Consider the following 26,918-nt stretch of genomic DNA (forward strand, 5'->3'; position numbering starts at 1 on the left):
AGGGCACGGCAGTGGCCCAAGGAGGCAGGCTCTTGAGTTCAAGAGGTACCCGGGCTGTGTGTCTGGAGAAAAGTGAGCCAGGCTGGGTGGGGAGGGGAATCAGAGAGGGAGCCAGGGAATGGGGAAGTCAGATGACGAGGGGATTTAGGTTTCACTTGGAGATGGAAAGTACTGGATTGTTTTTGTTTTGTTTTCCTAATATATTCTTTTATTGTGATAAAATACACATAACATAAATTTTACCATCTTAGTCATTATTCAGTGCACCTTCTGTGGCATAGAACATTCACACTGTTGTGCAACCATCACCAAGATCCATCTCCAGAACTTTCTCATCTTCCCAAAATGAAACTTTGTGCTCATGAGACAACTCCCAACTCCTTCCTCCCCACAGCCTCTGGCAACCATGCTTCTACTTTCTGTCTCTATGAATTTGACTTACGTAAGTGGAATCATCCAGTATTCATCCTTCTGTGACAGGATTATGTCACTTAGCACAAAGTCCTCAAGCTTCATCAATGTTGTAGCATGTGTCAGAACTGCCTTCCTTTGTAAGGATGAATGGTATTCCATTGTGTGTCTAGACTGCATTTCCATTATCCATTCTTCCGCCCATGGACACTTGGGTTGTAGCACTGGGTTGCTTGGGGTTTTTTGTTACCAGTTTTTATATATTTATTATTATTTGTATATATTTAAGGAAGACAAGTGCCATTTGAATGGAACATGGAGATACTGTGTAGTGGTGAAGTACAGGTGCAGTTTGGATGAAACATGGAGATATTGTGTAGTGGTGAAGTACAGGTCAATTTGAGTGGAACATGAAGATACTGTGTAGTGGTGAGGTACACGTGCAATTTGGATGGAACATGGAGATATTGTGTAGTACTAAAGTACAGGTGCAGTCTAGGTGGAACATGGAGATATTGTGTAGTGGTGAAGTCTGAGTTTTTCGTATATCCATCACCCAAATAATGTACGTTGTACCCATTAAGTAATTTTCCATCATCTACTCCCCACCAACCCCCTCACCCTTTTGAGTCTCCTGTGTCCATCATTCTACACTGTATGTCCTGTATACTCATTTAGCTCCGACTTGTAAGTGAGAACATGTGGTGTTTGTTTTTCCATTTCTGAATTGTTTTCCTTAAGATAATGGCCTCCAGTTCCCTCCATGCATCTGCAAAAGACATGATTTCACTTTTTTATGGCCAAAAAGTATTCTATTGCGTGTATATATACCACATCCAGTCATCCATGGATGAGCACTTTGGTTGATTCCGTATCTTTGCCATCGTGAATATCGCTGTGATAAACATATGAGTGTAGGTATCTTTTTGACATAATGATTTTTTTTCCTTTGGATATATACCTAGTAGTGAGATTGCAGGATAGAATGGTAGTTCTATTTTTGATTATTTGAGGAATCTCCATACTGTTTTCCATAGAGGTTGTGCTAATTTACATTGTCAAGAAGAGTGTATAAGTGTTCCCTTTTCTCTCCATCCTCCTCAGCGTGTTATTTTTTGTCTTTTTAGTAATAGCCATTCTGACTGCTATAAGATGATATCTCATTGTGGTTTTAATTTTCATTTATCTGATGATTAGTTATGTTGAGCATTTTTTCATATGCTTGTTGGCCATTTGTATGTCTTCTTTTTAAAAGTGTCTATTCATGTCATTTGCCCACTTTTTTTTTTTTTTTTTTTTTTTTTTTTTTTTTTTTTTTTTTTAGACGGAGTCTCGCTCTGTCGCCCAGGCTGGAGTGCAGTGGCACAATCTCGGCTCACTGCAAGCTCTGCTTCCTGGGTTCACGCCATTCTCCTGCCTCAGCCTCTCCTAGTAGCTGGGACTACAGGCGCCCGCCACCGCGCCCGGCTAATTTTTTTGTATTTTTTAGTAGAGACGGGGTTTCACCGTGGTCTCGATCTCCTGACCTCGTGATCCGCCCGCCTCGGCCTCCCAAAGTGCTGGGATTACAAGCGTGAGCCACCGCGCCCGGCCTTGCCCACTTTTTAATGGGATTACTTGGGGGTTTTTGTAGAGTTGTTTGAGATTTTTATAAATTCTGGACATAGTCCCCTGTCAGATGCAGAGTTTGCAGATATTTTCACTCATTCTACAGGTTGTCTTTTCACTCTGCTGATTATTTCTTTTGCTGTGCAGCAGCTTTTTAGTTTAATTAAGTCCCATTTGTCTATTTGTGTTTTCGTTGCATTTGCTGTTGAGGTCTTAGTCATGAATTCTTTGCCTAGACCAATGTCCAGAAGAGTTTTCCCTAGGTTTCCTTTTAGTATTTTTATAGTTTCAAGTCTTACAATTAAGTCTGTAATCCATCTTCAGTTGATTTTTGTATATGGTGAGAGATAGGTTACCCCTCTCAGGAACAGTGAGTATTAGAGAAAAAAGAATTCAAAGGAAGAAAGAAACTGTGTGCCCAGCATTGTGGCCCATTAACTGTCCTTCCACTTTGATATTCACATAGATGTCCTCCTGTTGGGGGAGGATGGTGAAAGGGAAGCAGGGCTGAAGAATACCAAGGGCCTTCTCAATATTGTGAAGTACTCTTTTTTTTTTTTAACTTTTATCTTAAGTTCAGGGGTACATGTGCAGATTTGTTATGTAGAAATGATTTGTTCTCATCATTTAGCTCCCACTTGTAGGTGAGAACATGTGTTATTTGGTTTTCTGTTCCTGTGTTAGTTTGCTAAAAATAACCTCCAGCTCGAGCTCCTGACCTCAAGTGATCCGCCCGCCTTGGCCTCCCAAAGTGCTGGTATTACAGGCACGAGTCACCACGACTGGCCTGGCCAACATGGTGAAACCCCGTCTCTATTAAAAATACAAAAATTAGCCAGGCATGGTGGTGCACGCCTGTAGTCCCAGCTACTGGGGAGGCTGAGGCAGGAGAATTGCTTAAACCCGGGAGACAGAGGTTGCAGTGAGTGGAGATTGTGCCAATACACTCCAGCCTGGGTGATAGAGCGAGACTCTGTCTCAAAAAAAAAAAATAGAAAGAAAGAGAGAGGGAGAGAGACAGAAAGAAAGAGAAAAGAAAGAAAGGAAAGAAAAGAAAAGAAAAGAAAAGAAAAGAATAACCTCCAGCTCCATCTGTGTCCCCGCAAAGGACATGGTCTCATTGTTTTTACAGCTGCATAGTAATCATTGGATTGTTTTGAGCCCAGCTGTAATGCGATTTGACTTATGGTTTCAAAGATTCACTGGCTGCTGAGTGGAACAGACTGTGGTGAGAAGGGTGGGAACAGACCAGATAGGAGGCTGTGGCCATAACTGCGAGGACTAGATGATGATGGCTTCAGTCAGGAATTTAGCAGTGGAAGAAGTTTAAAAAAAGATCAGAATCTGGATAGATTCTCAAGGTACAGCCAAGAGTATTTCCTTAAAGATCACAGGGATGCTTCCAAGGAGTTTGACCTAAGCACAGCTGATTGGTGGAGTTGCCATTGCCTGCGGGGGGGGGAGGGGGGGGGCAGGGAACCACAGGTGGAGCAGGTTTGAGGAGGAAGATGAAGAGTTCTATTTGGCACTTGCTGAGTTGTAGTTGCCTGTTGAATTCAAGCAGTGATGTCAGACAGGCAATTGGATGTGCAAGTCCAGAATTCAGAGGAGAGGCCTAAGCTGGAGATGTCCATTTGGAGTCACTAGTATGTTCATGGCATGCATGCCACAAAGTGGAGATCGCCCAGGAAGTGAGCTTACATAGAGAGGAGGACCCAGCACCAACCTTGGATCCCTCTAGGATTAGGAGGCTGTGGGAAGAGAGGGAGCCAGCAATGAACCCTGAGCAAAAGTAGCCATGATGTCTTGAAAGCCAAGACAGTGTTTCACAGGGAGGGTGTGGTCAGCCCTGTCAGGTGCTAATGATGAGCCAGGTAAGATGAGGACCGAGGTCCCCTGAAAGCAGCCTGAATGTCATTGGTGACCCTCATCACACAGGAGAGACTTCACACTTCCTTGTCCAGCCCAGCCTTTTTTTTTTTTTTTTTAAAGACTTTGTTTGTCCCTACTCTCCCCTCACATTACCCATTCCAGGCCCATGATAAATATTTGCTGAGTGAATCAGTGAATGACAGGCCTTACTTTGGTTGAGTCACTCTGTAGGGAGTGGAAGGAATCGCCACTCTCCCCAGACTCTCCTTTCCTCCAGTCACTCACCCTGCACTCCAAGCTCCAAAGCAAAAGAGCACCTCTGCCCTTTTTACTGCTGTCCTTGTTCCCTCACAGTGTGGCCCAGGAAGCTCAGAAAGTGGCTGTGGCTGGATCAGAAGGCCAGGAAGAGGTACTAAGCCAGGCTTTGGGGCTTTCTTATTTGATTGTTTGGAATTGTCAGGAATTCCAAGAATGTTGGGGCTATCTCTGTGCGAATTTAAATCTGAAACGCATTAGAAAGTTAGATAAGTGTTAACCTCATGTAACATCTGCCATGCTACCTACCTGGATAGGATAAATAGTAGAGCTTTTAATGAAGTTATTAAATGTTTAGAGATGAATTAATCATGTTGAGTGACTAATTCCAACTAGAAACTCTTGTAATATATATAGATCCAGATGTTTCTCTTGGGAAAGAAAGGAGTCCCATTCCCAGGCATGTATCCAAACGGAATGAAAACATACATCTAGACTAAAACTTGCACACGAATGTTCATAGCAGCATTACTCAATAATAGCCAAAAAGTAGAAACAGCCTAAATGTTCATCAGATGACAGATGGATCAACAAATGTGTCTGATCCATGTAATGGAATGCCGTTCGGCAATAACAAGGACTGAAGTGCTGACACATGCCATATCAGAGATGACCCTTGGAAACGTCATGCTAAGTCAGAGAAGCCAGTCACAAAAGGCCACATATTGTGTGACTCCATTTATAGGAAAGGTCCAGCATAGGCAAATTTGTAGAGACAGAAAGAAGGGGCCAGGCACGGTGGCTCATGCCTGTAAATCCCAGCACTTTGGGAGGCCAAGGCGGGCAGATCATCTGAGTTCAAGACCAGACTGGCCAACATGGCAAAACTCTGTCTCTACCTAAAAAACAAAAATTAGCCAGGTGTTGTGGCATGCACCTGCAATTCCAGCTGCTAAGGAGTCTGAGGCAGGAGAATCACTTGAACCTGGGAATCGGAGGTTGCAGTGAGCTGAGATTGTGCCACTGCACTCCAGCCTGGGCGACAGAGCGAGACTCTATCTCAAAAAAAAAAAAAAGGAAGAAAGCAGGAGGCTGGGGGAGGAGAAGTGAGGAGTGTCTGCTAATGGATCGTGCAGAATTGCTTTTCAAAATTGGTGGTGGTGATGAAGGCACAACTCTACAAATATTCTAAAGACCATTGAATTCTACACTTAAGATTGTTAAATTGTATGGTATATAAATTATATCTCAATAAAACTGTGACATAAAAAAATAGAAAGAGGCTGAGGTAGGTGGATCACTTGAGGCCAGGAGTTGGATACTAGCCTGGCCAACGTGGCAAAACCCCGTCTCTACTAAAACTACAAAAATTAGCAAGGCATGGTGGCATACACCTGTAATCCCAGCTACTCGAGAGGCTGAGGCATGAAAATCACTGGGACCCGCAAGGCAAAGGTTGCAGTGAGCCAAGATCAAGCCACTGCACTCCAGTCTGGGCGACAGAGTGAGACTCTGTCTCAAAAAAAGCAAACAAACAAAAAATAGAAAGAGGGAAAATGTAAAACTTGAAATAAGAGTCCAAGAACTGGAAGAAATCTTTAAGATTATCTAGTGCAAACCACAAGTATAGAATTACAAGGTGTTTGAATTTCTTTGGACACTATTCTTTCCCTTTTATGTCAGTTATTTGTTGACAGACTTACAGCTACTACAGAATTATGGAGGGGCTCAGTGGCTGCCTTTGAAATCTTTTCTTTTGTATGTATGTGGAAATTGTAATCCCTTCATACCTTTAAGCTAGTGCAGGTATTGAGCTTCCTGTAGCCCCTGAGGTTCCCCAGAGCTAGGGGCTGCACCTTCTCAGAACAAAAGCCCAATAGAACAAAAACCCTTGGCTGGGCAGGGTGGCTCACGCCTATGATGTCAGCACTTTGGGAGGCCGAGACAGGTGCATTGCTTGAGCTCAGGAGTTGTCAGAACCAGCCTGGACATCATAGCGAGAACCTTTCTCTACTAAAATACAAAAAAATAGCCAGGCGTGGTGGTGTGTGCCTGTGGTCCCAGCTACTCAGGAGGCTGAGGTGGGAGGATTGCTTGAGCCAAAGGGGTGGAGGTTGCAGTAAGCCGAGATCGCATCACTGCGCTCCAGCCTGAGTGACAGAGTGAGATCCTGTCTCAAAAAAACTCTTGTTTGTTCCCAATTAGGACACTATCAGCTAATTTTATGGTGTTGGGTACAAGTACATCTGCCCATTGATAACACAGAGATCACAGGCCTGCACATTGCCTGGCAGGTGTGAGCTGTTGGTCCCAGTGGGGCTGAATATGGCTGGACCAGTCCCAGCTCGTCACCTGGAAAACTCAGCCCGGAGCCTGCAGGGAGGGGCTGTCCAGTAGTGGGTCACTAGCATCCCCTTTCCGCACAGAAGATTAAGGCTTGGTTTACAGCACGCAGCCCCTCAGGTACATTTCAGAGCTGCATCTCATGTTGTTTATGGCAGTATTCTGCTGCCCCTTTTCTTCCCTGTGGCAGATTTTTCCTAGTCATCTGTTGCCCTTCTGTTCCATCCAGCCTGGCTATAAGTGCATTGGCCTGGACAAGTCAGTTTTTCTTGGGCCTTTCCTGAAGGGTCTGAAGGCTGAGCAAATCCAGGAATCTGTGGGTGTGGTTGAAGCTCAGTTCTGAATGCAGGAATGCAGTGCCCTTGGGCCGCCCCCCACACCCCGCCGTGCTTATGATCTGAGCACAGCCCCTCCTCCCGCAGCTCAGAACCTGTGCCCCCATCTCTCTTCTGCACCAGGACCTCATGTGGTGCTCTCCACATGCAGGTGTTCTGTAGACGTTTCTAGAATTTCCTTTCCTTACCATGTGTTGCTCCCCCGCCCCACCATTGAAATCCGGGCCTTGCCACATTTCCCGAAAGCCACAATGCCACATTCCTGGGTGCCTTCCTTGCACCCAAAGCCACCAAATGAACCTCCCCGGACCATCCCACGGCCCCAGCGCAGCCCTCCCCGCGGCTGATCGCCACGCTCTTGACTGCCCTGCTGCTGTGCTTGTTTTCCCTGACACCACATCCCCGCACCCCCACACGCTTCTCCTTTGTCTTTCCAGCCCCTTTTACCATGTCCTCCTGTCCCTCGCCCCTCACAGACTCTCTTTTCTGCCCCACCCACCTTCCCCTGTGAGCTGTGAACTGGTCAGTCCTGGCCTTAGCACCAGCCTCTGCCCAGTAATACTGGATTATCCCTTGGACCAGGCGAGGAAACTGTTAGCTGTAGCAGTCGGAGCTAAGAACCCACCCACCCCAGCCGGGATTCGAACCCTAGCACTCAGATACCAAAATCTATGCTCAAATTGCCTTCTCATTAGAAACGGTGTGTTTTACACTAAAATTTTCCAACAGAAAAATATATTTAATTCTATAGTCACTGTCAGCAAGAATATAGCAAGCCCACCTTTACAGATATTTGCTTTAAATTTAACCTTGTTCCCCCCAAAAAGGGATCTCCTTTCTCCATTTTGCTTCTCAACAGGTAAAACAGAAAGGATACGGAGTGACTAAAAAGACCAAGAATAAGAGTAATACCCTAAAATGTTACATAATTCAAGCTTGATGTTCCAAGGAGAATTTTTGTCAGATAAGAGGCTTGTCTGGAAGCAAAGACTAAAGTCGTGATTCTTTGAATCTTTTTTCCCTGATGAAAATACCTAATTATTTTATTTCTGTTCCCACACAAATAAGTTTCTCTTGTGAGTCTCTTTGGCATGCTCCAAGTGCACAGCTTTCTTAGAGAATTAGGATTTTACAGAGAGAATCTTAGGTCTATGAGTGGGAGTATTGTGAAAAGTCAAAAGCTAAAAAATTAATTTTGTGGGAAAAAAAAATACTTGAGGAAAATTCTATGTTCCATCACTGGAGATTCGATTTATTTAATTCTGTACTGTGGGTCATGGATCTGATTAGTAAAACTTTATACTTTCCACAGTTGTTTTGTAAGATTATAATTTGGAAATAAAAGATAGCATCCCTAGACAAATCTTCACATATCTTTGAAAAAATGAGTAAAAGCAGTAAAAATCCTGCAACTGGCCCTGGGGGGCTGTGAAGGTCCCTTGGCTTCATCTTCCTGTACTTGGGAACATGCAGGGAATTCTGTTTCTGCCCCGGGCCTTAAGGATCTTGAGAGAATTAATATGTGAAATTAGCAAGCTTGCAGGACACAGGAACAAATACAGGGATCGATTGTATTTTATGAAAAATGAAATTTATAAAACATGAACATTAAAAATGACATTCAGGCTGGGTGCGGTGGCTCACGCCTGTAATCCCAGCACTTTGGGAGGCCAAGGTGGGCGGATCACCTGAGGTCAGGAGTTCAAGACCAGCCCGGCCACCATGGTGAAACCCTGTCTCTACTAAAAATACAAAAATTAGCTGGGCGTGGTGGCGCATGCCTGTAGTCCCGGCTACTCCGGAGGCTGAGGCAAGAGAATCACCTGAACCTGGGAGGCGGAGGTTGCAGTGAGCCGAGATTGCACCACTGCACTCCAGCCTGGGTGACAGAGCAAGACTCCGTCTCAAAAAAATAAATAAATAAATAAATAAATAACATCCAAAAAAGTTTACTTGGAAAAAAATTTAACAACAGATGTAAAAAATCTATATGCTGAAAACTACAAAACATTATTGAGATAATTTAAATAAGACATAAGTAGGCCAGGTGCGGTGGCTCACACCTGTAATCCCAGCACTTTGGGAGGCTGAGGCAGGCAGATCCCGAGGTCAGGAGTTCGAGACCAGCCTGGCCAACATGCTGAAACCCCATCTCTATTAAAGATACAACAAATTAGTCGAGCATGGTGGCGCACACCTGTAATCCCAGCTACTCGGGAGGCTGAGGCAGGAGAATTGGTGGAACCCGGGAGGTGGAGGTTGCAGTGAGCCGAGATCACTCTATTGCACTCCAGCCTGGGCGACAGGGTGAGACTCCATCTTAAAAAAAAAAAAAAAAAAAAAAGACATAAGTAGAGAAATAACATGTTCAATTATGTTCATGGATTACACAACTCATTAAGGTGGCACTTCTCCTCAAAGTGACCCATAGATTCAATGTAATCCCAATCAAAATACCAACAGGCTTTTTTATAAAAATTGACTAGCTAATGCTAAAATTTATGCAAAAATTCAAAAGACTTAGAGGCTTGTCTGGAAGCAAAGACTAAAGTCGTGATTCTTTGAATCTTTTTTCCCTGATGAAAATACGTAATTATTTTATTAGAATAGCCGAAACAATGTTAGAAAAGGAGAACAAAGTTGGAGAAGTTAGAACTGCCTAATTTGAAGACTTACTAGAAAGCCACAATAATCAAGACAGTATAGTGCTAGCATGAGGAGAGAGCTAGAGATCAGTGGAACAGAATTGAGAATTCAGAAATAGATCCACCTTCATATGGTCCATTTTAAGAGAGGTGTTAAGTGCAGTGGCGTGTGCCTGTGGTCCCAGCTACTCAGGAGGCTGACACGGGAGCGTGGCTTGAGCCCAGGAGGTTGAGGTTGCAGCGAGCTGTGATTGCACCACTGCACTCCAGCCTGGGCAACAGAGCAAGACCCTGTGTCTAAAACAAATTTAAAAATTAAAAAAATTTAAAAAGAGAGCAAGAGGTACTAAGGATTCAATGGAGAAAGGATAGTCTTTTCTCTAAATGTTCAGGAGAAGCTGGATATCCCTATGGAACAAAAGTGAATATTGACCCTTTCCTTACACCATACCCAAAAACTAATTTGCATGGATCATAGGCCTAAATGTAAGAGCTGAAAACTATAAACTTTAAGAAAAAAAGGAAGAAATATTTTTTACTAAGTGGTAGGCAAATATTTCTTCGATAGAACACACAAAAAAGGATAAACTCTGAAAGAAAAAAATGGATTAATTGGATATCAGAATTTAAAACTTTGTTCATCAGGCACAGAAAAACACCGGGCCGGGTGCGGTGGCTCATGCCTGGAATCCCAACACTTTGGGAGGCTGAGGCGGGTGGATCACCAGAGAACAGGAGTTCAAGACCAGTCTGACCAACATGGTGAAACCCCGTCTCTATCAAAAATGCAAAAAATTAGCCAGGCATTGTGGCAGGCGCCTGTAATCCCAGCTACTTGGGAGGCTGAGGCAGGGGAATTGCTTGAACCTGGGAGACAGAGGTTGCAGTGACCAGAGATCATTCCGTTGCACTCTAGCCTGGGCGACAGAGCAAGACTCTGTCTCAAAAAAAAAAAAAAAGGAAAAGAAAAGAAAAAAAATGAAAAACAAAACACCATATGGTCTTATCATATATGGAGTCTTAAAAAGTTGATCTTGGCCAGGTGCCACTAGTGGCTCACACCTGTAATCCCACCACTTTCGGAGGCCAAAGCAGGTGGATCACTTGAGGTCAGGAGTTGGGGACCAGCCTGACCAACATGGCGAAACGCTGTCTATACTAAAAATACAAAATTAACTGGGCATGGGGTGGCACTTGCCTATAATACCAGCTACTTGGGAGGCTAAGGCAGAAGAATCACTTGAATTCGGGAAACAGAGGTTGCAGTGAACCGAGATCACGCCAGTGCACTCCATCCTGGGCATAAGAGTGAAACTCCATCTCAAAAAAAAAAAAAGTTGATCTCATAGAAGTAGAGAGTAGAAGTGGTTACCAGAGGTTGGAGAGGGGAAAGTAGAGGAGAGGGAATTGGAAGAAGCTGATCAATGGATACAAAGTTACAGTTAGACATGAAGAATAAGTTTGGGTGTTCTATTACACAGTAGAGTGACTATAGCAAATAATAATGTAGTGTATATTTCAAGTTAGCCAGAAGAGCAATCTTTGAATATTATCACCCCAAAGAAATGATAAATATTTAAAGTGATAGATATAGTAATTACCCAGATTTGATCATTATACTATGTATATACTCATTGAAGCACCACATTATACCCCATAAATATGAAGTTATTATGTGTCAATTATGTATTAGTCCATTCTCTATATATTTCTTTATAGTCACTGCTATAAAGAAATAGCTCAGACTGTGTAATTTATGAAGAAAAGAGGTTTAATTGACTCATGGTTCTGCAGGCTGTACAGGAAGCAAAGCAGCTTCTGCTTCTGGGGAGGCCTCAGGAAACTTAGAATCATGGCAGAAGGCGAAGGAGAAGCAGACATGTCTTACCTGGCCACAGCAGGAGAAAGAGAGAAGCGGGGAGGTGCTACACACTTTTAAACAAGCAGCTCTCACAAGCACTAAGTCACCGAGGGGGAAGTCCACCTCCATGATCCAGTCACCTCCCACCAGGCCCCACCTCCAACATTGGGGATTACAATTCAACATGAGATTTAGGCTAAGATACAGTTCCAAACCATATCAGATTATGTATTTTTAAATGTTTTAAATAAAAAAATAAACTTTGCTCATCAAAAAATACTTAAGAAAAATAAAATGCAAATTTGGGAGAAAATATTTGCAAAACCTATAGCTGATAAAGGATTTTAATCCAGACTATTTGTTGTAATCTCTTACTTTTATTTTTAAAAAATTCAATAATAAGAAAACAATTGTTGAGCCAACAGTTTCATAAAAGATAGCCAACGTAATTCATCATTAGGGAAATGCAAACTAAAACCACAATGAGATACCACTACATGCCCACTAGAATAATTAAGAATACAGACAAAGCCAAGCATTGATGAGGATGTGCAAATACTAGAACCCCTAAACATTGCCTTTGACAATGTAAAATGGTGCAACCACCATGGAAAACAATTTGACAATTTTTAAAACTTAAACATTCACTTACCATAAAACCCTGTAATTCCCATCCTGCCCAAAAGAAATAAAAATAAATGTCCATACAAAGACTTTTACACAAATAGTCCTAGTAGCACTATTCACAATAGTCAAAAACTGGAAATAACCCATCACTGGTGAATGGATAAACAAAACATGATATATCCATACAATGGAATAGAACTCAGCAATTTTTTTATTTTTTATTTATTTAATTTTTTGGAGATCGAGTCTTGCTCTGTCACCCAGGCTGGAGTGCAGTAGCACAATCTCGGCTCACTGCAGCCTCCGCCTCCTGGGTTCAAGCGATTCTCCTGCCTCAGCCTCCTAAGTAGCTGGGACTACAGGCACCCGCCACCACGCCCAGCTAATTTTTTTGTATTTTTATTAGAGACAGGGTTTCACCATGTTATTCAGGATGGTCTCGATCTCCTTTCATGATCCACCTGCCTCGGGCTCCCAAAGTGCTGGGATTATAGGCATGAGCCACCGCACCTGGCCACTCTAATTTTTTTTAAAAAGGCTAGCCTGGCCAACACGGTGAAACCCTGTCTCTACTAAAAATACAAAAATTAGCTGGGTCTAATGGTGGGCACCTGTAATCCCAGCTACTCGGGAGGCTGAGGCAGGAGAATCTCTTGAACCTGGGAGGTGAAAGTTGCAGTGAGCCAAGATCGTGCCACTGCACTCCAACCTGGGCGACAGAGTGAGACTCTGTCTCAAAAAAAGAAAAAAAAGGAACAAACTGTTAATGTATGTAACAAAATGGATGAATTTCAAAAATGTGCTAAGTGAAAGAAGCCAGTCACAAAAGACTATGGTTTTATTTACATGAAGTTTCTAGAAAAGGCAAAACTATAGAGACAGAAGGAAGTGAGTGGTGGTTGGGGCCTCGGGTGGTGGCAGGGCTTGGCTCCGAAGGTGGATGAGGAACCTTTCGTGTGATAGAGGAATTCTAAAACCTGGGTGTTGGTGGTTGCATGACTTTATAAATGGGTGAATTTATGGCATATATAGTATGCTCAAAAAGTTGTTTAAACATGACACTAATAATAATTGAAGTAGGCTAAGTCCTAAGGGAAAAATAGATGTGTGGGGTATATGGCAAATTTGTACTTGTCCTCACTGGTCTCTTATACCCAAGGAACTGCTATTGAGCAGAGAACAGGGAAGCTAGCCAGCTTCAGAGCACGCTTTTGAATCCAGGTTTGACCACTTCCTAGTCAAGTGAACTTAAGCAGTTTTATGAAGTATTCTCGATGGTTCTCATGTTGTCATTGAATTACCTGCACAGCAGGATTGTTTGAGACAGATGAGACCTTGTACCTAAGGCTCTCAGAACATTGCCTGAGCACTGGGTAAATGCTAAGGTAAACGTTAACCTCCTGTAGTTGCTTAGTTGTTGAACTTGTTGCCTGTGGTAATCACGCTTCTCGCTAGGAAAGATGCGTTCCCCTCAGGAACTGCAAAGGCTTTTTAATTGGCTTGTTTTCATGTAGTTTTCTTTTTTGTTTTGTTTTGTTTTTTTGAGACAGATTTCTTGCTCTGTCGCCCAGGCTGGAGTTCTCTGCTCACTGCAACCTCCACCTCCCGGGTTCAAGTGATTCTCCTGTCTCAGCCTCTCGAGTAGCTGGGATTGCAGGTGTGTGCCACGACACCGGGCTAATTTTTGTATTTTTAGTAGAGACGGGCTTCCACCATGTTGGCCAGGCTGGTCTCGAACTCCTGGGCTCTGGTGATCCGCCCGCCTCAGCTTACCAAAGTGTTGGTATTACAGGCATGAGCCACCGCACACAGCCCATTTATGGAGTTTTTTTTAACATGGTTTCTGAAAACTGTTCCTCAATAGAATTTTAGATATACTGGCCAGGCACTATGCCTCATGCCTGTAATCCCAGCACTTTGGGAGGCTGAGACAGGCGGATCACTTGAGGCCAGCCAGGCCAATGTGGCAAAACCCCATCTCTACTAAAAATTAAAAAAAAAAAAAAAAAAAAATTAGCCGGGTGTGGTGGCTCCTGCCTGTAGTCTCAGCTAGTCAGGAGGCTGAGGCACGAGAATGGCTTGAACCCAGGAGGCAGAGGAGAATTTTAGATAAACTGTGTAACATTAAATTTCAGGATGGACAGAAATTATACATAACAAAATCATAGTGTTATAACACTGTAAGATAACAAAATAACAGATCCAGACTTTTAACTTGATATTCACCAGATACCTGAAAAAAGAAACAACAGATACCTACTAGCTCATTTGGTTATCCAAGGGATAAAATTGAGTAGGTGTATTTTAAATGAATCAGACCTAAACTCGAGTTTTAAAAAATTCAATTTAAATGGATACTGTCCTGAAACTGCCTATTTCTAAGGCTCATGTGATTACGGTGGTGGACATTATTCACTAGGTTCCTGTAAAAGGTTACATTAAACAACTTAAACAACTGTGTGTGCTTCCACTTGGTCCAGAAAGGATTTAGTGCTGCTCACAAAGTTACAATACAAGTTAATAAAGCAACTGAAAATGTGGGAGGATGAAGGCAGGAACGGGGAGAGTGAGTTTTGTGGAACTGCAGTGAAGTTACTGCTCAGTGTGTCCGACAGAGGCCTTCACACGTGCCGGGACGCACCCTGAAACTTGGTTTCTAAGCTTTCACGCAGTCAACTCAGTGACGTAAAGGAAAGCAATAGGAAAGTCACAGGATCCACGGATTAAAAATTAATAATAAAATGTAAAAAGCAGTTGCTTGAGAAATGCAAGAGTATTCCCAACACTAAAATTAGAAGTATTTTTCATAAGTCACCCTAGAAAGAATATCGTGCGAACGTTGGGAACATTTTCACACTCAACCCAGGGATGAGGTCCACCAGCCCACAGGGCAGGGCTCAGTGTGGACCACCGGCCACCCCCAGAATGGCGAGTGGGAGCAGGGCGGCCTGACCCCACAGCCGCCAGACTCACGTCAAGTGATGGGAAATAGCTCTTTGATTTTTATTTCAAAATGAAAAATGTATCCCAAATGTCAGTGTAACCAAAAAGTCATTTGACTGTGTTATATTAGCACAGAAATTATGCAAGAAATGTTATTCTTACACTTCTTATTGTCATCTGTTTGTTTGCATTTTAAAGTAATTAAGAAGAATTTAAAAGCAAATAACTTTTTTTTACTCATCTGAGAATTCCATGTTATCTTTGAGTATACTTTCAATATAAAGGTAGTCGTAGATAGCAGTATCAGAAGGAAAATGTTGTCAATATGAAATAGAGTCATTACATACTTTAATTTTTTTTAAATTTTAGTTTAAATGTTTTAAAAATCAAAATTGTACTTCAAAATTTTAAAGCCTTGCTTTTAAAAAATAGGTTTAAATTTGGTATCATTATTTTTATTTTATATAACTGAAATCCCTTTGAATAAAAATAACAAATATTCACATATATCAGTTGCAGAACATATGAAGATCACATGGCAATTCTCATATTCAGTAATACAGAAAAAATTAAGAAATTTAACTTAGTAATTTTCTTTTTATGCTTTCAGTTTTTATATACCCTCAGATGTCAAAAACAGGTTACATTTTACTGTGAATTACTCTTTTCAGACACATACACACACAAAAAAAACCCTGAAATTATTTTTATTTAGTATTATTCATCTTAGTTGCTAATGTAGACATACTAAAATTATTCTTCGTATTAATTTCTCCGTTGTTTTTTAAAATGTATGAGATCTATAGGGAAGGAAAAAAACTAGAGCCTGTGAATTAAAATGACGACAGACAAATTAACAAGAGAAAAGACATACAAATTTTATTAATGTTTTTAATTTTATATGCACAGGGGCGTCACAGAAAAGAAGTGAAACATGCAAAAAAAAAAGTTAAGAGTTGGGAGCTTATATACCATTTTAACAAAGGGTGACAAATTGTGGAAGAGGTGACTACAAATGAAAGGGGATTTGGGCTCCTAGGGTTGATATAATTGTGAGAAAGGGCTATTTTAGTAAGGTTTGCTTATGCAGACTCATCTTGGTGACAGCTCTCTGTCTCTGCCATAAAGGTCACTCTTATCCTAGTACAGGGTGGGGAATATTTATGCTCTTTTTTAGGCAGAAAGGGGGAGAGCAGACAGCTCTTCTTATATCTGTTGTTTCTCAGTTGCCTTCAGCTCAAAATAATCAATATGCCAGTGTCACATAATTGGGGGTGGCGTATTTTGATCCCTATCAGAATCCTAGCCTAGCTCTGAACAAATGTTTAATTATACCTTAAGAAGCTGCACTGGCTGGCTAAATATTTAATGACTTCACAGAATCCTTTTCTATGTGTTTATGTATTTTTTAGTTGAGATAATGGTATTACGGCTATTTTTTAAAAGTCTTTATGTTTTAGAAATAACGTTGAAATAACATGATATGCTGCCTTATAAATAAAATATTTGTTTCAAAATAATAAAGGCAGTGTAAAAGTGGATGAGATATGGATGAAAAGAAATTGGCCATGTGTTGATAAATGTGGAACCTGAGTAATGGGTACCTGGAGATTCATTCTCTCTAGTTTTATAAGTTTGAAACTTTTCCATGTAAAACATTGAAGTAACAATCACAACAGCAGCCCTGGTATTCACTATGAAGTTTTTAGAACCCTTTAAAAAGTAAATATGTGGAATCATGGGGACTTAGCTGTATGCTACTCCAACATGTTTAGCCATGAGGAAGTTGAAGTGAAGAGAGATTGTTGTCACTTTTGTGTTTCTTCAATGTTACCTAAATCATCTACTTAAAAATCACAGTGCCTACAATCCCTGTTTTACTCTTGCTATCAACACATGCTCCAGAAATTCTGTATCTTGATTCTTGGTTCAAGCACTTCTCTGTAATTCTCTCAGGCTTCAGCTCAAACCTAGAGTTTCGTCTCCTATAAAGCAGTTCCAGTCCTCACCAGTGAATCTTACCCAACCACAGACATTAAGGCTTATCCCACGAGCTGAATTTACACTTGGCATCTCTGCAACGTATTTGTGAATCGCAGAAGGACCACAGAAGTTACTGAGCTTTACAGACCTGTGGAAATCCTCATGAGTGTCTTGTGTTGCTTTGACAAGGTACCCTTGTATGAGATCTCCTGTACTTTATCCAGTGAAGAGTGGTTTTTCTAAAATAGTGGTTTTAAAGAAACCCAGTAGAAAACTAAAGAATAGAAGATGATTTAATATATATATAATAAAAGGTGGTAGTATACATAGTGGTTAAAAACACAGGCAGTGGAATAAGATATCCTGCTATTACCCGCTGTGTGCCCTTGGGTGGATTACTTAACTTCTGTGAGCACAGTGATAACAGCCACCTCTTCCAGTTTTGTGAGAGTTAAATGCGATCATGTGTTAAAGTACTGTGCACAGTATCCTTGACAAAATAAGAACTAGGTAAGAACTATTTTAAATAGGGATTATCATGTGAGTAAGGCCCTTACTGTGACATGCAGGAAATTAACGCAAAATGAGAAAGGGTATTGCGAAGGAAATGAGAAAACAGCAGGAGCCGAAGCCTGAAGGAATGAGCTGAAGCCTGGGGGCGCTGAGAATCCCAGCCCCGCTGGGCAGGGCCTCCAAGCTGGGGAGCTGCGGGGGTGCGCTGTTTGCAGAGGCAGGTGGGCCCATGATACTGATGTTTCTGCAGGAGGGAGCCGGGAGGTCCCTGAGCAGGGGCCCCAGTAAATGCTTCGGAGCTAGAATGCCCTCCCTTTCCAGCTCACCAAGGGCTGAAGCACAAGGGCCTCCCGCCTCCCTGCAGCGCACATCCGCCCTCTGGCGAGGCCAGGCCGGCATCCAGTGTGGCCCGGTGGCCAGAACGCGCCCAGGCCATGGCCGCCCCTCCGTAGGCCTCCGTTTCACGGGAGCTAAGTGAGTCGAAAAGCAAGGGCGTCTGATGGGAGCCTCAGTTTCTCCTCCGCCTGCCAGGAGGTCGTGTGCCTGCAGAGCGGCGGATGCGTGTGGCACCGCAGGCGCGGGGCGAGGGCTGCTCCGGAGAGGCCCAGGGGCTTAGCGCGCCTGGCTTTCCACAGCCCGGCTTCGGGCCTACTCAAGATGGAGTGTTTCAGGCGGGGCGTGGTGGGCGCGCCTGTGGAATCACTTGAGCCTGGAGTTCGAGACCAGCCTGGGCAACATTGTGAGACCTCCCTTCCCATCCCCCCCACCAACAAATCTCAAAACAAACAAACGAACAAACAAATTAGCTGGATATTGTGGTACACACCTGTAGTCCCCGCTGCTCGGGAGCCTGGGGGCAGAGGATCGCTTGAGTCCAAGAGTTGGAGACCAGCTTGGGCAGCATGGTAAAACCCCGTCTCTAGGAAAATACAAAAATTAGCCAGGCGTGGTGGCACGCAGCTGTAGTCCCAGCTACTTGGGATGCTGAGGCAGGAAGATTGCTTGAGCTCGGGAGGTCAAGGCTGCAGTGAACCCAGACTGCGCCACTGCACTCCAGCCTGCGAGACGGGGCAGAGTGAGATCACGTCTCAAAAAATAAAAATTAAAAAGATCAATTTCTCAACCCCCTCACTGACCTCTAGCCACATGCCTGTTAGCTCTGGGGTCAGCACCGTGTGGGCTTACTTCCATGGCTGGTTGGTTAGTAGGGTGACCACACGACCGTACCCCACACGGTTTGGAGCCCTTTCCGCCCTGCAGGGCCTGGAGCAATATTGTTTTTCTTTTTTTTTTTGACCAAGTTTAGATTAATTACTCCAGTCTTAGTCGTTTTTTTAATTGCATTTGGAAACCTATTATAGTGAATAACTCTTATGTGAACTTTTATAAAATCTGGTATCTATGGTTCCTGTGTTTGGGTAAATCCAGTAAAATTTGTTTCAATGTAGCATGAGTCTATAGTTTTTATATATTATACGTCTGTCGTGTCCAGAGAAATCAGGTGCCCAGAGCTGGCAACTGGAAGATCCATCACCATGAGGCAGCGATGCCACTCTCTTCATGGCCATCTTGATAACAGCATAATGCAGGATTGATCTTTACACGTGTGTGTGTGTGACGTGTGTGTGTATGGACTTGGGTGGCTCTTCGAAGGAAATCTTTTTAAGGAAACCTACAAACTCCTTTACTGGGTTAATGGGAGCATCAGAGGAAGATTCCAGAAGGAAACATAAACCTAGGGAGACAAGATGAAAACTGAGAGGTTTAGCCACTCCCCTTCAGGGGGAGAATGTCTCTTTTTTTGTCAACTGGGAACCATTTGGGTTTGTTGATAATGGTGACAGACAGATACAGATATAGACTATGCCATAACTTACAAGATTGTCCCTGATACTGTGAAATCAGAATTGAATTTTCTAAACGCTAATAAAGCCTACAGTCTGGGTGGCTCACTTCTACTCCCCTTCCAAGGATTTATACCTAATTTTGTATTCATCATTTTGCATCTGTTTTTTCAAAGAGAGCCTTCCAAATTGTGAGCATTAAACCCCTTACAGTGCCTGGATCCACCTTTGTATGGAATTGTGAGTCCTTAAGAAAAAATGCCAGTCCTTCTTTTTTTCTCCAAAGAATCTGTGTTGATTCCTAGTAATGTGGCAGCTGATAAGCATGAAGGAGGAGTTGCTGGGACAGGCCATGGAGGCTGAGAACCCTGAAGATCAAAGGCAGGCAAATAACTGCCGTGGGAGGGGCGTGAATATCCCCACAGAGTGTTTTGTGAACATTTACATAACTTCTTTTGTGTTTAGCTACCAATGTAGTCATTTGCTTCCATAGCCCTTTTGGGTAATATTACCAATATGAATTCATAAGCCCTTCATTTACTTTTGAGATGAAAAATGTTCTTCTTTCAGAGCGTCTTGCTTGCCATAATAATAGGTAAAGTTGAGCACAGTGACCTCATGGCTCTGGAATGAATGAAAAATCACAATTCACACTTAACTCCTAGTTTTTTTAAACAAAAAAAGAAATAAATTATCATCGCCAAAGTGTAATTTTTAAAGTTCCTTTTTTATGTACCTAATACGTCTGGGCCAAATTTAATCCATCTACTCAACCATGTCCATTCCTAATCATAACTCACATAGAAAACGTAGAAGACAGAAGCTAAGACAAAACTTGTCCTTATAAGATGCATGTTTTTTTCATGGCTGAGATGGCGGTTCAATGAGTTAAGTTACTGAATTCTAAATACTTTAGAATTATGCTGTTAATTGTATTTATAGTTAACGTATGTTTAAACTTTGACATAATTTGCATTTCGGGGGACTTTCCAGAATGATAAAACTATTTTGGGCTAGGCACAGTGGCTCACGCTTGTAATCAAAACACTTTGGGAGGCCGAGGTGGGAGGATCACTTGAGGTCAGGAGTTCGAGACCAGCCTGGTCAACATGGTGAAACCCCGTCTCTTCTAAAGATACAAAAATTAGCCAGGCACAGTGGCATGTGCCTGTAATCCCAGCTTCTCGGGAGGCTGAGGCAGGAGAATCACTTGAACCTGGGAGGCGGAGGTTGCGGTGAACCAAGATGGCGCCACTGCACTCCAGCCTGGGTGACAGAGCGAGACTGTGTCTCAAAAAAAAAAAAAAAAAAAAAAAAACTATTTTGCAATTTGACTTGAGTAATGATAACATGCATGCATACATTTTTTATCACACTGAACATAGAGTTGGTGCGTTTTACTATGCAGACTTCCACAAAGAAAATCTGAATGCTACTTGCAAAAAACAGTTTTTGCACTTTCTTTTTCCTTTTAACTTTTTAAAAGGTTGTTACACATTTTTTTTAATTTATAACTCTTTCAAACTTTAGGAATTCTTTGACCATGTGAAAAAACTTTGGGACGATGAAGGCGTGAAGGCATGCTTTGAGAGATCCAACGAATACCAGCTGATTGACTGTGCACAATAGTAAGTTGTGTCTTGTACAAGTTACAGGGCCCTTTGAAGAATATGATTGCATGCATGATTATGCTGCCTTCTCAGTACTGAAGTTTCTTGGGTGCAAGGAATGAATAATTAACCTTTTATGACAGAAATCAACTTTTAACATGCAACATGTTTAGTAGATGGAAAATTGAAAATCCAGTAAGAATCAACGTTTCTGAGAACCAGAAAGTTTCGTTCATTTTGTCCTGATTGTTTTCAGTTCTCTTCATGTTTTGACTTTTACATAGAGCTATATGCATATTGGTAAGTTAAAGTGAACTTACATAGTTATTGTTATGTTTTGATTTTGGAGCAGGGGCCTCAAATTATATTTTAAAATAATAGGAACCTTGTGATCAAGGCCAGGCTCTTACTTAAAGTAATGTGATCATTCTGTACACATTAGAAGTATACCAGAAGGCTAGGCCCGATGGCTCACACCTGTAATTCTAGCACTTTGGGAGGCCAAGGCCGGCAGATCACCTGAGGTCAGGAGTTCGAGACCAGCCTGGCCAACATGGTGAAACCCCGTCTCTATTAAAAATACAAAAATTAGCTAGGCGTGGTGGTGGGTGCCTGTAATTTCAGCTACTCGGGAGGCTGAGGCAGTAGAATCACTTGAACCTGGGAGGCGGAGGTTGCAATGAGCCGAGATTGCGCCATTGCACTCCAGCCTGGGCGACAGATGAGACTCTGTCTCAAAAAAAAAAAAAAAAAAAGGAAAAGGACACTGGTGCCAGGGCTGGCTCATTGTTTTTCCCTGAAACACTTACTTTTCCATTTTGTTTTGCTATGTTAGATATATTCTATTGCTATTAGAAAATAATGGTCCTTAGAACAATGTTAAACTATTAAGAAGTTCTAGATATGTTTGCTGTTTTGATAATTAAAAATTGTATTTGACTAGTTGTTTTATGTAAAGCTGTGGATAGCAAGAAATGAAAAATTTTACATTTTAAATCTCTAAACTCTAAAAATGCATATACATAGAAGACATTCCATAGCATAAAATCTGGGAATTCATAGTATTTGGAACCAATCAGTGGAGCTGCATTGTGAATGTTGATTTCCAGGAGGGAGTGGTTGTGTTGGCCCAAACTCTTGCTTACTAGGTTCTATGTCCAGTCACCATCCCCCGTGGGATGGGCCTGAAGCACCCAGCGAAGCCCAGAGAGCCAGGCTCCAAGGGGCCCATGGCAAGGGCCAGAGGAGGAGGAGGGGAGGGGGAGGAAGAGGAAGAGGAGGAGGAGACACTAAGCGTGGGTGGGGAAAGAAAGAGTGGCCAGAAAGAAGTGAGGGAGGTCAGTGGGGCCAGACACCCCCAGGGCTGAAGACCACAGCAAGGAACTTGGGTTTTCTTTCAGCTACAGCAACCAGCCATCCCAGCCATCGGCTCCAAGCGTGAGGTTGCCAGGGAAAATAGAATGCAGAAGGCAGAGACCCTGTGGGGTGCCTTGGGTTGGGCTGGGGTAGCCATGCAGGTGAGTGCTGGAAGCTGAAGGGGCAGAACTAGCTGGTGGACTTGATGAGGAAAGGGATCCAGGAGGGTACAGGGTGAACCACGGTGCCATTTACTGCAAAAGGGACATCTAGGAGACTTAGGGAAGACATCCAGCTCTGATTTGGAGAAGTTGAGTTTGAGATGCCAAATGGAGAGCTATGTGGAGGCATCGAGCAGTCAGTCTGTTGTCGGAGTCTGGAGCTCGGAAGAGAGGCAGATGGCCCCAGTGTACCAGTCATCAGCTACTGATGGTATGCAGAGCCTGGGAATCCAGAGCACACGAGGAATGCCCGCAGAGAGGAGAGGGCTCTGGGCCTCAGAAAGTTCAGCTTCAGACAAGGAAGAGCCTCACAGCACATCTGGGAGAGAGGGAGTGCCCAGCAGAGGGCACAGGTCGTCCGGGCCAGATGCTGGAGAGACCCGGAAGGAGGGGGGCTGATGGTCCTAGTAAGATTGTACTTAACCTCCTTCTTACCTTATCCAAGGACAGGACGTCCCACGCTCAGTCCACAGGCATGTGGTGAGCACGATTGGCAAGGGAAAGTATAGTAAAGCATTGAGAATGGAGCGCACACCTGCTGCAAACACCCTCAGAGGACCATAGAAAGGGTTAGCCACCTCCATTATATATGCTAAAGAAAGGGTTTACTCATGAAAATTTTTAATTAATGAAAAAAGTATTTAAAATGTCCTGGCTGGGCATGGTGGCTCATGCCTGTAATCCCAGCACTTTGGGAGGCCGAGGAGGGTGGGTCACCTGAGGTCAGAAGTTCAAGACCAGCCTGGCCAACATGGTGAAAACCTCGTCTCTACTAAAAATACAAAAATTAGTGGGGCATGGTGCTGGACACCTGTAGTCCCAGCTACTCAGGAGGCTGAGGCAGGAGAATGGCGTGAACCCAGGAGGCGGAGCTTGCAGTGAGCCTAGGTCGAGCCACTGCACTCCAGCCTGGGCGACGGAGCGAAACTCTGTCTCAAGAAAAAAAAAAAAGATTTTCCTTAAATAATGTTTGTAAATTGGCCCTGCTCTTGAGTTTACATTTGTGAATACAGTTCTGTGGTTGCTCTCATGTTATTTGGTTGCTTTCGGTTTGGATGTGGGAGTTTGGAAAGCCTCTCAGTGGAACCCCAGTGCAGTCTGAGCAGCCTTGGGAGGCTTGCAGGTGCTGAAAAGGCCTTTTATCTTTTCCTCTTACTCTCACTCACTCTTTCTGCAATATTTCAAACATTAAGCAGTCATTTAAGGCACAACAGAAGCTGGGCGTGGTGGCACATGCCTGTGGTCCCAGCTACTCAGGAGGCTGAGGTGGGAGGATCCCTTGAGCCCAGAAGTTGGAGGCTGCCGTGAGCTATCATTGTGCCACACACTCCAGCCTGGGCAACAGAGTGAGACTCTGTCTCAAAAATAAAAAGACACAACAGAATTATATGTTAAACTCACAGTGCTTTAGAGGTGGGAAGAATATACCAGGAAAATGCTAGCAACTGGAATTTCTAAAGCAGTTCCTAATAATATTAAAATTCATACATCTCTGCATTTGAAGCTGTTGTGGAATATGCGTTCTATCATCCTTTTTCAGTATTTCAGTATTTATTGGACAAAGACTGGCCTTGGAGAACACCATAGTTCTGCTCAATGCCACATTAGAAATTTTTCTGTTGTAAAAAATAAAAAATGGACAAGTTATTCCTGCATCACCATAGTGATAGAATTAATAATTTGATTTAAAATAGAATATGCGGAAATAAATCATGGAAAAAGAAATGGTGTGAGCTTGGCAATAGGCAGATCGGAATTCAGATTCTGGCCCCACCCCCAACCACTGTGTGAGACTTTGGGCAAATTACTTTTATGGGAAAATTAACAGGATCTATTCTCATATGGTTGTGGGATTAAATAAGTAGATATCCAAAGTCCTCAAAATAGTGCCTGGCACTTAGTAAGCACTAGGTAAGTGTTATCTCTTGCTAGAATGTGACTGATACAGAAACTGACACCTAGAGAGGTGCCTACGATCACAGTTTCCCAGGAACAGATGAGACCACAGCCAAAATCTGCTATTTCTTTTAGATTTATTCTTTCAAATTACAGAAAGCCACAGATAAAAACTGCCTTGTGAGCGAGGCCCCAGGGCCTCAGGCCAAGACTCCCTTCTAGGCTTGTCAGGAATAAAACACCTTTAGCCAAAGCCTCTGTTCCAGCTTTCTGAACCCTGGGCCTGACAGAATTACAGAAACCAGTTCCCCCTTGAGGCCTCACTATCCTAGGCTAATTGTAACTTCTCCCATTTAGCTTGTTTCACCCATTTTAATACATATGGGAATCATGTGGAGCAATAACCTTTGCATCCTAATAACTATCTTGTTTTTCCTCTAGGGTCAAATTCTGGAATTGAGGGATGAGAGATTTCAAAAACAAGTAACATTTCAATAAATCTGTTAGACCAACATAGGGCTGCCAATTTTTTTTACTTTGCCAAATAAGATGTTAGAAAAAATAAAAGCTGCTTCCATCTCCCACCACCGTCACTTCATAAAAGAAAGGACATTTCGAAATCAGGCCAGTAACAGGGCATGACTCAGAGTGCAGTCCTCGGACCACGAGACTTGTGTATCTTGTTCAGCCTACTAGGTTTTGAATTCCCCAGGGAATGTGTCTTATTTATGTTTAAATGCCCAGCTCCTAGGTATAAAGTCAGTGTATAAAGTCAGTGCTCAGTCAACGGGCGCAGTAGCTCACGCCTGTAATCCCAGAACTTTGGGAGGCCAAAGTGGGTAGATCACTTGAGGTCAGGAGTTCGAGACCAACCTGACAAACATGGTGAAACCCCGTCTCTACTAAAAATGCAAAAATTTGCTGGCCATGGTGGCACACACCTGTAATTCCAGCTACTCAGGAAGCTGAGGCAGGAGAATCGCTTGAACTGGGAGGCAGAGGTTTCAGTGAGCTGAAATCAGTGCACTCCCAGCCTGGGCAAGAGAGCAAGACTCCATCTCAAAAAATAAATGAATAAATAAAGTCAGTGCTCAGTCGGTGCTATCTGAAATACATGAATTGACCAAACAAGAGCCGGTATTTGATGTGGTATTGATGGAAAAAGCCAACCCTCATCTTGACGGGTCCATACTCACTCACCTTTCCCCATGCTGATTCCCACTATTCCTGCGTGTTTTCCATTTTCTTTACATCTAAATTGCTCTTGGAAAAGCTCTGACTTAAATCTTGGTGTGACACTAAGTCACTGTGTTACCTTGCTCAACAGAATTGCATCTTTTTTTTTTTTTTTTTTTTTTTTGAGGCAGAGTATCGCTCTTGTTGCCCAGGCTGGAGTGCAATGGCGCGATCTTGGCTCACCACAACCTCCGCCTCCCGGGTTCAAACAATTCTCCTGCCTCAGCCTCAGAATTGCATCTTGAACCCTAGTGCTTATGAAGAAGGTAATAATTCTAAGACCTCTTAAAGTTATTTCTTCCGTGGCAGGAGTTATGGGAGTCTTTTGGGCTTCTCAGTGATGCTGAAATTCTTAGGGCCTCAGGAGGCCAAGCTGCCAATTAAGAGAACCCAGTAGTCCCTCAAAAGGTTCAACATCGAATTACCCAGCAATTCCACTCCTAGGTGTAAACCCAAGAGAAGTAAAAACATACCTCCACACAAAAACTGGTAGATGGATGTTCATAGCAATATTTGTCATCATAACTATAAGATGAAAACAACCGAAATGTTCATCAAATTAAGAATATATAGACAAAACGTGATACATCCACACAATGGAATATTACTCGGCAATGAAAAGGAATAAAGTGCTGACACATGCTACAACATGGATGAACCTTGAAAACATCACACTAAGTGAAAGAAATAAGACAAAAAAGACACATATTATATGATTACATATGTATGAAATGACCAGAATAGGTAAATCTACAGAGACAGAAGTCAAGTAGTGGTTTCTAGGGGCTGGGGAGAGGGGGGACTTAAGAGTGACTGCTAATGGATGGAGGGTTTCTCTTTGGGATAATGAGTAAGTTCTGGAATTGGATAGTGGTGATGATTGCACAATTTTGTGAATATACTAAAACCACGGAATTGCATACATCAAAATGGTGAGTTTTGTCTTATTTGAAATTATAAGTTATGTAAATTATATCTTGATTTTAAAAAAAAATGACAGGAGTAGGAAGAATCCAGGGCAGGAAAGGCAATGGGAGCTCTGTGGTCAGGCCTGGCCACAGGCACGGTCTAGGGGAGGACTCATGTGAAGGCAGAGATGCTGCCTTGTCCTTCAGGCTTCCTTGGTGAGTCAGTGGTCCTCTTCTGAAGTACAGGTTAAGGTCTGAATATGTGTTTATAAGGCCTGCTTCTTCATACTTGACCCACTGAAAATACATGCCCCCACACACTCTCCCCAAGCCTGCAAATGTGTGTGTGGATAGGGACATCCAAAACTGTAAAGCACCCATGAAAAAAGTCTAAGACCATGAAGATGTGTGTTGTGCTGCTTGGCATGCAAGGAATGGAAACTTACTAAGT

The 26,918-nt window shown here is 42.8% G+C and overlaps 1 protein-coding gene across 3 annotated transcripts in view; it reads left to right on the forward strand.

Moving 5' to 3' along the window:
• GNAL (G protein subunit alpha L) overlaps positions 1–26,918 on the forward strand; it is a 205,473-nt gene that overhangs the window by 121,893 nt on the left and 56,662 nt on the right. For all 3 annotated transcript variants that reach the window (XM_055238629.2, XM_063641493.1, XM_063641487.1), the window contains one exon: positions 20,771–20,868. In XM_055238629.2, coding sequence (XP_055094604.2) covers positions 20,771–20,868 — 98 coding nt within the window. The remainder of the gene's footprint in view (positions 1–20,770; positions 20,869–26,918) is intronic.

The sequence above is a fragment of the Symphalangus syndactylus genome, chromosome 1 (genome assembly GCF_028878055.3).
Source record: "Symphalangus syndactylus isolate Jambi chromosome 1, NHGRI_mSymSyn1-v2.1_pri, whole genome shotgun sequence".
Taxonomy (NCBI): Eukaryota; Metazoa; Chordata; class Mammalia; order Primates; family Hylobatidae; genus Symphalangus; species Symphalangus syndactylus.